Here is a 12,821-nt window from a genome sequence, read left to right as displayed (position 1 = left end):
AGAATGTTCTTCAGTGTCCCAAGCACACCCTGCATAATACACACACACACATACACACCACCCTCTGCACCCTCCCCCGAAAAGAGTCACTGCCAGGAGCCTTGCAGGTGTGCAGCTCAGCTATGTGTGCCCCACTGACACGTAGAGTTTGTGCATATAACAGCCCTGCCCTCCACCATGATGCCCAAACTGCTCATCACAAGGTGTGGACTTGAAGACATTAGAACTCTCAGAGAGCTTTCTAAAAGCCATTTTTCTGGGCCCATCAAATCAGAATCTTTGATGAATAAATGAAAAACCAGGAAGAAAACAACAATGGTGTTATTTGCACTTATGGGTGTTTAAAATCTTTCTGGATTTTCTCATTGAATCATCCCAATAAGCCTATGAAGGCCATTTGACAAATGCAGAGACTGGGGCTCAGAGAGATTCATTAACTTCCTTGAGGTCACACAGCTAACAAACAGAAAAGGAGCACTTGACCCTAGGCCATTAGGACTTCAAAGCCCCTGGGACCATGTCTCCCTTCACGCCCCACCACTTCACCGGCTGAACCCAATCCTGGCAGTGACAGTAAACTAAGGAAGAACAGAGCCAAAGCAGCAGATGAACTGCTAGTCCCTTCCTTTCTCTTCTTCAGTCAAGTCAGTCAGGAGCCTCCAGATTTTGAAAACCTCCTTGACTCAAGGTTTTTTCTGATAAACATTCCCAAGTATTTGGTATTTCCCAAGCTTCATGTCCGATGAAAACTATGCATTTTCATTTTCAGACCCAAGTCCTCTTATTTTTTAATCTTAACCTCTGGCTCAGAAGGCCAGAGAGTGGTGGTAAGCCTGAAATTAGGAAATGTTTCAAGACATTAAGAAAAACTAAAACATGGTTCCCAACAAAATGCATACAAGAGCAGGCCAGCCATGGCATTGTTTTTCTCCAGACTCATACTCTTATAATGCAGGCATTGTACCTTTTAATTTAAAAGTAATTATGAGAACATGTAATGGGACCAGATGCCATGATCTTAGTTTTGTGAATGTTGAGTTTGAAGCCAGCTTTTTCACTCTCCTCTTTCACTTTCATCAAGAGGCTCTTTAGTTCTTTGCTTTCTGCCACAAGGGTGGTGTAATCTGTCCATCTGAGGTTATTGCTATTTCTCCCAGCAATCTTGATTCCAGCTTGTGCTTCATCCAGCCTGGCATTTTGCATGATGTACTCTGCATATAAGATAAATAAGCAGGGTGATAATATACAGCCTTGACATATTTTCCTTTCCCAATTTGGAACGAGTCTGTTGTTCCACGTCCAGTTCTAATTGTTGCTTCTTGGCCTGCATACAGATTTCTGAGGAGGCAGGTAAGGTGGTCTGGTATTCCCATCTCTTGAAGAATTTATTCTGTCAGTAAAGCAGAAGTAGATGTTTTTCTGGAACTCTCTTGCTTTCTTGATGATCCAACGGATGTTGGCAATTTGATCTCTGGTTCCTCTGTGTTTTCTAAATCCAGTTTGAACATCTGGAAGTTCAGAGTTCACGTAATGTTGAAGCCTGCCACTTCGTGGCAAATAGATGGGGAAACAATGGAAACAGTGAGAGACTTATTTTCTTGGGCTCCAAAATCACTGCAGATGGTGACTGCAGCCATGAAATTAAAAGACACTTGATCCTTGGAAGAAAATCTATGACCAACCTAGACAGCATATTAAAAAGCAGAGACATTACTTTGCCAACAAAGGTTCATCTAGTCAAAGCTATGCTTTTTCCAGTAGTCATGTATGGATGTGAGAATTGAACTGTAAAGAAAACTTAGCGTCGAAGAATGATGTTTTTGAACTGTGGTGTTGGAGAAGACTCTTGAGAGTCCCTTGGACTGCAAGGAGATCAAACTAGTCAATCCTAAAGGAAATCAGTCCTGAATATTCACTGGAAGGACTGATGCTGATTCCAATACTTTGGCCACCTGCTGTGAAGAACTGACTCATTGGAAAAGACCCTGATGCTGGGAAAGATTGAAGTCAGGAGCAGAAGGGGACGAAAGAGGATGAGATGGTTAGATGGCATCATCGACTCAATAGACATGATTTTGAGCAAGCTCCAGGAGTTGGTGATGGACAGGAAAGCCTGGCGTGCTGCAGTCTGTGGGGTTGCAAAGAGTTGGACATGACTGAGCGACTGAACTGGACTGATGAGAACATGTATTAAGAGTCAGACATCCTTATTGTACAAAATATGTCTGCTTAAAACAGTGACAAACTTCTCTTGACTGTCCCTTTCATAGTCCCCTTTCTACAGCTGTTTATCTTTATTTCCAGATGTATATGCATGTGCATAGATATCAGAACTTCTGCTAAAAACCAGAAAACCTTTATGGAAAACCTTTATTTTCACCACATAATGAGGCTGCAGGGTAGAGGGTCAGCTCTCTGTATCAAAACACCCAACAGTTATGGGGGAAGGGGCTTAGCCCGAGGTGAAGGAGCCGCCCACTGGGCAACACCAAAGTCACAGCCCAGTGAAGGAAGTAACCCAGGGGACCCACAGAGCCCTTGCACTGGCTCTGGAATCTGCTTTAGAGGTAGCAGAATCTGCTACCCTAAAATATGTCTCTTTGGCATATTAATTATTTTAAGCTGGTTATTCTCTAAGAAACAGCAGGCAAAGGAAAAACATTCAAAACCCAGCAGGAGTTAGCCTTTTGGAAGAAACATTAACATTTGTATGGGAAATCTCCATGTGTAAGGGTGTCCAAATCTGTATCTTATCAGTGAAAGGGCAGGGACAGAAATCTCAGGATAACCTCACCAGGGTTTACTGTGCTCTTCCTGGGGACCTCCCAGAACTGAGTCTCCCCATCCTCAACATCCTTGTCTGCCTGCTGAGGCCGGTATTCAAGGTGAGGGCTTTGGCGATTTTGGAGAGTTACTCAAGTTTTCCTTGGTATCTCCCATATATGGCTGTTGTCGCCAAGTCATGTGTGACTCTTTTGCAACCTCATGGACTGTAGCCCGCCAGACTCCTCTGTCCATGGGATTCTCCAGGTAAGAACTCTGGAGATATTCCATTTCCTCCTCCAGGGGATCTTCCCAACCCAGGGATCGAACTGGGCTCTCTAAGGTCTCCTGGACTGGCAGGTGAGTTCTTTACCACTAGCACCACCTGGGAAGCCCCTTTTCCATGTACACCAGTTATTATAACTTTTGTTTGTTTTTCTCCTGTTAATCTGACACATGTCAATTTAATCCTTAGACTAGAAGAACCCAGAAGGGTGGAGGAAGATTTTCTTCCTCTCTGACACGCCACATGGATGCTAGTGCCCCACATCTTCTTTCTGTCTGCTTTTCCATGTGGTTTGTTAAAAGGAAAACTAATCATGGAGAGGGAGGACCCATTTCAGATGTTCCCAGTGTAATTTAGGGGCTGAAGATCAGTAGGGAATGGAAGTAGACATTTACTTAAGTATCACTTTTAAAATTCCTTACATTTTCATCCCGACTCAATCGTGATGACTGGGTGTAATGTCAGTGCTGCCTTATGCCTACCAGCTCCCAGGCCCTGCCTAGTACAGGTCTCTTTCCCTTAGTTGGGGGAGAAAAACGCTGCATCTTGGCACTGTAAAATCCAATCAGAGGGAGCCTTTCTCCCACCTGACTGCAGCCTGGACAGGTGCCAGAAGGGTTTCAGTCAAATCTGGCTCCATGAGTAATAATTCTCCAGTTAAAGATTTTAACAATCCTTAAAGTGAAAATAAAACCATAATTGTTGTTGTTCAGTTGCCAAGTTGTGTCCATCTCTTCAAGACCCCATGGACTGCAGCACACCATATAATATATATAATATATTAATATGTATCAATATAATTACAATATAACATTTTATTATATTTAAACCATAATATAATAGCTAATACTTTTTTTTAATATTTATTGTGTGCCTGAACCTGAGCCAAGGACCTGGCAGGCATCAATGGGCTCCTTGCAACAAACTTTTTAGTGCCTGATGCTGAACTAGTATCATCCCCATTTCACAGATGAGGAAATAAGGCTGGGTAACTTATCCACAAACCCAGTCCATCTGACTGCAGAGCCCAAGCTTTTATCAGTACATTTCACAACAAAAAGCCTAAAATTCTGCCAAGCAGGTAAAGACAAAACACTTAATACTTTCTAGTCTCTGTTCCTCAGGTGTCACTGTCTGTGAAGGTAATTCTCAACTAGAGTCACCTTGCAGTAAATAATAAAAAGTTATTAGGCATAATTAAACCCATAATGGGTCGATTCAGGTAAAGAATCGATCTGCAATGCAGGAGCCACAAGAGATACAGGTTCAGTCCCTGGGTCAGGAAGATCCCCTGGAGGAGGGCACGGCAACCCGCTCCAATTCTCTTGCCTGGAGAAGCCCTTGGACAGAGGAGTCTGGCGGGCTACATAGCATAGGGTCGCAAAGAGTCAGACACGACTAAAGTGACTGAGCATGCATGCGCACAAACCTATGATGAGGCCCCAATCCTCCTCTAACTCTTCACCAGAACGAAACCAACTAGTGTTTTACTTATTTCAGCTCCTATCAACCTTCAGGAAATAGGTCAAAAAAAGTTAAATGGGTTAAGAAAGTGGAAAAGAGTTTATGTTAGTCACAAACTAAAGTTAATCTGCATAATCATAAAATAGTTATACTTTCCAGAGAATAAACTCGATGAAAATACTATTCTCTATAATACAGATCTCTTTTCATTAACTGAAATCCGCTGTGATGAGCGGAGGGGATATAAAAATGACACAGGAACCTGGTCCCAAGGGGCACACTAACGGAAGAGAAGACAGATCAGGAAATAAAATGTATGTGATGTGGGAAGAGCACAATAAAAGCAATATAAGCTATCATTTTAGCCCAGAGCAGGCTATGGTGAACTGGGAAGAATGCAGCTCTCATGCCAAGAACACAGGCATGAAACTTAAGACCACTTAAACCTCAATGGAAAGGTCAGCTTTTGCATTTTCAGAGAAAGCTACCACCCCTCAGGATCCTCTCACTGTTAGACTCAGAAAAAACTGAAACGGAAAGGAACCTATAAAGATCTTCCAGTCTGATGCATTATTTCACAGAGGGAAAGATGCATTCTAGGAGAGGTGAAACTAATAAACACCCAAGATCACACAGCAAGTTAGAAGCAGAGACAATCTTACAACCTGTCTCAGATCTCCTAGTTTACCCATCAATTCATCCATTTAACAAAACAGATGGACTATGTGCCAGGCATGAATGAATAGAGCAACTGGCGCTGTGGCTTCAAGAACCCATCAGCCTGATGGGGAAGACTGTCTACTTGCATCTGAGAAAGGAAGTGCTGTCTAAGATTGAAAAATTGGGGTGGGGGTGGGTGGCAGGGGGGGCAGCTTCCTGAGGAAGTGACATTTAAACTCAGCCACAAAAGACAAGCAGGAATAGGCAAGAGAAGAATTGGGGCTGGGGGAGTAGAGGTCACACAGCTTCTGTCTGAGGCAGGAAGGAACTGATCAAGATCCAGGAACAGGAGGAAAGCAAGCGTGATCAGAGGGAGAAAGGGAGGAGATGAGGAAAAACAGGGAGGTGGAGAAATTCCAACTCTGTAACCAAACCTATGGCAATCCCAGGATGCTGAATAAAGATCATCTGGTCCACCGAGTGGTCTCTAAATCTTCCCTCTTGGGAAGATCTGAAGTTTGAACACAAAGGAGGAAGTCAACAATGCAGGGTTACAGAATCTGCTGTCGTCAACATCTCTCATGGGGAATGTCTGACGCTGTGCAACCCTGAAAGCCTACAGGCTCAGTTCAGTTCACTTCAGTTGCTCAGTCGTGTCTGACTCTTTGCAACCCTAGGAATCGCAGCACGCCAGAAACTGCTTATGTTGAGCCCAAAAGATCCAAGCATTTCCCCAAAGAAAATCTCAGTCTCCAGGCCACAAAAGCCAGACCTCCCTGCCCAAGAAGTTGTAGTACTAGATGACAAACACCCCACAGGAGGCTAGGTAACTTTAAAGCATACTCCAAGGAAACTGTCTTCACAGACTTGAGGTCTGGAAGCCAACTACACAGCCCCTTGCATAGGGACAGAAGGATTTCCTGTACTCCAAGCCCTCTGGGACCAGGCTGGGGCCGGGGAGGAGAGGTGGGGGAGGGGGGGTCAAGGACTCCATAGGGGAAAGTGGCAGACAGGTGGGGGAAGGTGGAGGAGAGATGTGGGAGTCATGAGCCACCAGCTGTCAGTTCTCCCAAGGGACACTTCCCAAGCTGGGCAGGCTTCCCATCATCACCCAGCTTCCTTTATTCTAAGCATCCCATAACCACCACCTATAATCAGTTCACCTGGGATGTAAGCCATCCCATCACTTTTTTCTTCTATGTTCAGGTCCCAGAATGAGAGCACAGCCTTAAATGCTTTGGAAAACATTTAGTGCCAGCAAAGGTGAAAAACCCACAGGCCTGGCTCTCCAGGCTGGCTCCTTCATCTATTCCCTCCCTTCCTTTTCTTCAGTTATACCAGAAGGAAAAAAAAAAAAATAGTGGTCAAACAGGTAGGTTTTTGGATATCAAAAGGCTAAAGGATTCACGCATCATTAGTTGTAACACACAAAACCTGGAAACAACTGCCACGTTCATCAAGAGAAAAATGGATGAACAAAATGTGATTCCGTCCTAAAATGGAGTCCTGTAAGCCACGAGAATCCAAAACCGCTTACAAGCAACTGAGAGGATGAATCTCACAAACAATACGGCACAAAAGAAGTCAGACACAAAAGGGCATATGCTGTATGAGTCTATTTTTACAAAGTTTACAAACTAGCAAAACTATCTCTGGTCCCTTTGGGATGAAGGGATAGGAAAGTACAAGGAATAGGAAGGGGGCTTTTGGGATGCCAGGTTCTATTTCTTGACCTGGGTGGTAGTTACACAGATGTGTTCACTTGGTGATAATTTATCAGCTGTACACTTAAAATGCTGGGTTTTCTGTACGACTGTACATACACACACCTCACGGAAGGGTTTTCAGCATCTTGGGAAAGGAAAAATATATAGGCCTTTAGCTTTGTGGGCCACATTTATGAATGGAGAATGAGCCTGGGTGGTAGGGGGCAAAGTAAAGAGATGACTGCATTTGGGATATGGCCCAAATGGCAGCTGTGGGGTGACAGGAATTAGGGTGAACAGTTTCAAGGTCTACTTCCTTCTTTCTCCTATAACTGTCAATGAAATCTCTGCATACTGTACTCCAAAGGGAAGTGGGACCAGGAGGAAAAGCTGGAACTGAGCTGGCTTAAGGGAGAAGGGAGGCAACTGGAACACTTCTATCAGTGAGGGGTCAAGGAGGGGAGGAGGAAGAAGAGGGAAAAGAATGAAATCACAAGTGCCCAGGGCAGGCAAAAAGGAGAGCTGGCCTGACTGGGAATGGAGGGGGTGGGGTGATTCCCTTACTCAGCCCAGATGAAGGGATCCCTTCTCTACTCGCCTCCCTGAGCCCTGCTCTGATGCACACCTAAATTAATGGCTTTATTGTGCTGCTCAAGAAATGCAAGAGACACAGGTTCAACCTCTGGATAGTGAAGGTCCCCTGGAGCAGGAAATGGCAACCCACTCCAGTATTCTTGCCTGGAAAATCCCACAGACAGAGGAGCCTGGCAGGCTACAGTCCACGGCGTTGCAAAGAGTCAGACACAACTGAGCACGCATGCACGTTGTACTTTGTAAGTCGTTTATAACTCTTGGGAACTAAAGAACAAGAGGGGTGTGTGTGTGTGTACAGCAAAGGATTCCACATCCTCAGCATCTAACACATCGTTTGGTGTATGGTTTGCACTATTAAAAAAAAAAAAAGGTTCACTGGATAAATGACAGATACAATGTGGTAATTAGATATAAAGTTGCTGTTGCTGAGTCACTAAATCATATCCGACTCTTTTTCAACCTCATGGACTGTAGCCCACCAGGTTCCTCTGTCCATGGGATTTTCCAAGCAAGAATACTGGAGTGGGTTGCCATTTCCTTCTCCATGGGATTCTTCTGGACCGGGGATTGAACCCACACCTCCTGCATTGGCAGGCAGATTCTTTACCACTGAGCCATCTGGGAAGTCCCTAGATATAGAGACCTCCTTAGTATTTAAAAATCAGTAGTAACAGTTTAAATGGCAAAAAATGTGGGAATGACTAAGTATCAGAGTGGCATACCGGGCAGCTACTAAAAATTACAAGTAACAGTAGCAAACACCTGTAGGGTGCTTTACAGTTTACTGAGAATTACACCTCCCCCTTGTTTGACACACAATTATACAGACTTTGTGCCACACTGAAATGTGCAAACGACTCATTAGTAAGTCTTCCTGAAGAGACCAGAAAGATCAGCAATTGCAGGCTAGCAAGTTTTTATGAAAAGAGGTAGGGAGGACCCATATTTCAGAGTAATGGGGTCACAAAGAGTCAAACACGACTGAGCGACTGAACTGAACTAGGAAGGAGTAGGTAGAAGTTGAGTTAGCTCTGCTTTGTGTGTGTAAATAACCGTGCATGCTAATTCCACACACTATACTTCAATTCACTTCCCTTTTCTTTTGGAACAAAACTTTACTTTTGCTGTATTTGATTGATTCAACATTCACTTTAACCACCATTTGCAAGTCTTCCTGCTAACTGACCACCTCCAAGGAAGTGTTTTTGATGACCCAAGTGGACCCAGTTCTTGTCCTAGTGGGGTTTTATTAATGCTAATGTCAAGACATTGAACGGCAGAACCCCACAATAAACTTTTCTACACTGTCTTCCTGCTTGCAACAGTGTTTTAAAGAACAGAGACAAAAAGAAAAAAAAAAAAATCACACATAAAACAAAACAAAAAAATCCTTCCCTCCTTCCTAAAAGATTATGAGCCTAATGTTCAAAGAATAATTCACGAAACACTGAAGTCGTGAGACACTTTAAAGCTCCGTATTCTCTAGTTGATCGTGCATAAACTGTGATGTGGCAGGGACTGTCTCATAAGCAAGTTCTCTGCAGAGTCTGAATCTTTGCCCAGCGTTTCTGCACTGTTTTGGGCGGGCTTCCGGCATGTGCTTACAGCAATGAATTACCTAAAGGATACATTTCACAAACAAGCCGTCACGTGTCTTGTGCTGAAACTGCATCCGATGCCAAAAGTCTGCTTCTGCAGATGAGAGCTCTGGAGAACTCGACCACTACAGCCCAAACCAGCTCTGAATACACATTCCCACGTGAAAAGAGGCTGCCTTTAAAGGTCTGTGGGACGCTGATGACAAACAGAGGCATTGGCTACCTTTACAGTAATAGCAGATATCCTAAAAGCAATGTTGATCTCGTGCCTTCTGTGCTAAAGACACTATTAGGGCCCCATGGGAGCGTAGAAGGGATGACTGGCGCAAGGGGATGATGGGGGTGTTTCACGCATGGGCAAAAGGGGATTACGGAAATAATCCCGCTCTCAGCTCAAACCATTTGAAAGTCAAGGGGCCAAAGCGCCGGTGGTGTTCAGAAAAACTTCCCAAGTCCTCCCCGACACGGGTGCAGTGGACGCAGGGGATCCGGAGAGCTGAAGCTTGAGAGATGGGAGCAGACGAGGACAGCAGAAGCCGGCCCGGGCGGCGGGGAGTCAGCGCGGAGGCGGGAAGGGCGCGAGTCCACTCGCGCTGGGAGCAAAGGGGATGCCACAGGGCGATCAGCCCCCTCCACACCGGCCCGCCGCCCGCAGCCGCTGCCGCCGGGTGAATGTGGACAAATCGGGCCCACCTGCCGCCGCCTTTGCGCCGCCGCTGCCGAAGGGCCGGGTTGCTGGCGCCGGCAAGCCGAGACGGCAGGGGGCAGTAGCGCCGGCCATAGCTCCTCCTCCGGGCCGGGCGCCCGGGGCCTCGCAGCCGCGCGCCACCGCTTCCCGCGCGAGCACCTGCGCGCGACCCCGGCGCAGCCCGCCCGACCCAGGTGCAGCCGCCCGGGGCCTGCCGGCGGGTTGGGAATCGGAGTCCGGGCTGGAGAGCGAGTCGCTACCCCCGTGCTCCGTGCCCGCGCCAGGCAGGCGCCGCCACCGAAGGGTGCTTTGTTTGTGCAGCTCGAGCGGGTATGCCGGGGCGGGAGTGGAGCCCCCGCCCCGTCCGGAAAACGGGAAAAGCAGAGCCCACGATAGAGGGTGCTGAAGACCGCAAAGCCCCTTCTCCACGCGGCGATGTCCGGGCCAGCCGCACCCCACCCCCGCTCTGCCCGTCCTCCTTCCCAAACCCCGGCCCCCACCCAGCCCCGCGGCTGCGCTCACCTGCTCTCCGCGACCCCCGAGTCTTGGCTCATCGTCGTTAGGCGTCTGGGAGGGGGCGCCAGGCGCGCCCGGGGCAAGGCGCTCGAGTAGCGCCCGGGCGCCTGCAGGAGGGGTTCGCGTGCAGTGCGCTGCCCTCCGCACCCGGAGGCGGCGGACGCTGCTGGGGGAGGGACGAGGGCGAGCGAGAGCCACCGGGGGAGGGGACTGGGCGGGAGGGGGCGCCGGGCACGCTGCTGCAGCCGCAGCCGGAGGCCGCCCGGGCTCCCGAACGGAAACGCACGCTCGCCGGCTGCCCCGCGCGTGCACGCCGGCGGGCACACTCTCACACGTGCGCACACCGGCTGCTCGGTGGCTGCTTACCTCCCTACGGGAGCTAGGTTTGGTGACGCTAATACCGGGGCTTCTGTGAAAGAGCAGGGCCAGCGCCATTCTGCAGGGAGCTCATATCACCCTGATTGGGCGTTTTTCACGAGACAACCCGCCTCCCTCGAGGAATTCCCAGATTCTCTTCCTAGGGTCTGAAAGCCCCTCGAAATTTATTTTCAGATTTTATATTTAAATCCAAGTGTCTAGAATGAGGGACCGCAGCTTTCATATGGTTAAACAGCGTTATGACCCCGGCCCCTCCACCCTAAACTGTAAGGGTGGATGGGCTAAACCAGTGATTTCCCAAGTTTGCTGCACATTTGATCACCCAGGGAGTTTTTTAAATCTCGATGCTCCGAGTGGTATCCCAGATGAATTCGATTAGTGCAGTGGGATCCAGAAAGATCCAGGTGATTCCAATATTCAGAAAAGTATAGGAACCACTGCTTAGACTGCCAGTGGTCCTCGTGGTACCCTGTCTTCTTTTACCCCGTTTCTCAGCGTGGTCCTTTGCTAGTTTATTTTCCACGTGGTGGTGGGTGTCACACAGCATCAAGCCCAGGTCTGACAGTAAGTGCAGAGTACACCTCTACTGCAGGAAGGAAGCTAAGGCAGAGTCCAGCCCTATACCTTGCAGCCCCCTCTTTTCTCTTTCTGAAATTCTCCACAGGCTGAAATGCCCTTGACCTCATGGAAATGGCTTCATGTCATGCCTGAAGCCAGAGAAGGCAAAGGCAGCCCACTCTAGTACTCTTACTGGAAAATCCCATAGATGGAGGAGCCTGGTAGGCTGCAGTCCATGGGGTCGCTACAAGTTGGGAACAACTGAGCAACTTCACTTTCACTTTTCACTTTCCTGCATTGGAGAAGGAAATGGCAACCCCACTCCAGTGTTCTTGCCTGGAGAATCCCAGGGACGGGGGAGCCTGGTGGGCTGCCGTCTATGGGGTCGCGCAGAGTCAGACACGACTGAAGTGACTTAGCAGCAGCAGCAGCATGCCTGAAGCTGGGGAAGAAAAGGAGTCATTGCGCTTGAAGGGACATCTGTCTTTTAATTTCCTCCAAATGTCTCCACCTCAGAACACCCCTATGTGTCTCACTGTGACTCAGAGGTCCAGTGCTGACAGTGTGGGAGAGCACAATAAAAGTCATGGCTCAGTGACTGGAACACCAGTTGAGTCCAGCACTATGACTAGATGGTTTATACCTGGGAAAGAGATGGCCTTGGTACTATCACTGGGCCTTAGTGTTCTTCTGTTTAACATAAACATGAACAAGAACATCAGCATCAGACAAGGCCCCTCTGTGACCACGATGTACGAAGACAAGAGCAAGACTCCTTAATCATGTCTAAACACAGACAAAATATGAACATCGTCCAAGCCACAGTGGACACACAGCCATTCTGGCCAGTTAGAGCCTCTTTGCCAATTATAGCCTCAGTCTCCCTCTGGTCTTCCCTTCTAAGAATAAGATTTACAAAGATATACATTTGTAGAATGAACTCTGGTTTCCTGAGCACCCCTGCAATCAGCTAACAAAAAAACAAATCCTTTAATAATATTTTCTAATACCTTCTCACTGACACACCTCCAGGGTTTCCCATGGTATGCATTTCCCTCAGTGCAATGAGTAATAAATTCAACTCTTAAAATGATAGGAAATATTCCTAGTGTTCTTTGGCAAGGGAGCATTAAAAAATATCTCAGTCATCACAATAACAGCACAAAGTAACTATTACACCCTCTTCACATATAAACTAACTGGGGTTCATACAGATTATATAACAAACTCACACAGGGCTGCCTGGCTGTCAGTGGAGAGGCAGGCTTCATGTTCACATGGGTTTGAGGGGAGCCAGGCTGGTATGCTACATTCTCCCAGTAACTCTGACTTCCAGATGAGCCTGAGTTCCAGCCCCAGCTCAGCCCTTTTCTAGCTATGGGCATTTGAGCAAGTCATTTAACTATCTTGAGTTCACCTTCCTTGCAAAAGAAGAAAAAAAAAAGTAGACCTAGGAACAGGTATTTTTTATTTAGATATACACCATCTTATTAGTTTCAGATGTACAATATAATGATTTGGTAGGTGTATATATGTGAAATGCTCACCATAATAAGTCAAGTTCATATCCATCACCACACCTAGTTACAAAAATTTTGTTCTTATGCCAA

At 47.1% G+C, this 12,821-nt stretch overlaps 1 protein-coding gene across 1 annotated transcript in view; it reads right to left on the bottom strand.

Moving 5' to 3' along the window:
• LOC133252813 (NACHT, LRR and PYD domains-containing protein 1a-like) overlaps nucleotides 1-10,710 on the bottom strand; it is a 41,112-nt gene extending 30,402 nt beyond the window's left edge. Inside the window, exons 1-2 of the mRNA XM_061425777.1 lie at nucleotides 10,677-10,710; nucleotides 10,282-10,600 (exon numbers count right to left, since the gene is read on the bottom strand). Coding sequence (XP_061281761.1) covers nucleotides 10,282-10,600; nucleotides 10,677-10,710 — 353 coding nt within the window. The remainder of the gene's footprint in view (nucleotides 1-10,281; nucleotides 10,601-10,676) is intronic.
• Between the last annotated feature and the right edge of the window lie 2,111 nt (nucleotides 10,711-12,821).

The sequence above is a fragment of the Bos javanicus genome, chromosome 1, assembly GCF_032452875.1.
Source record: "Bos javanicus breed banteng chromosome 1, ARS-OSU_banteng_1.0, whole genome shotgun sequence".
NCBI classification, from domain to species: domain Eukaryota; kingdom Metazoa; phylum Chordata; class Mammalia; order Artiodactyla; family Bovidae; genus Bos; species Bos javanicus.
This window is presented reverse-complemented; position numbering and strand designations above follow the sequence as displayed.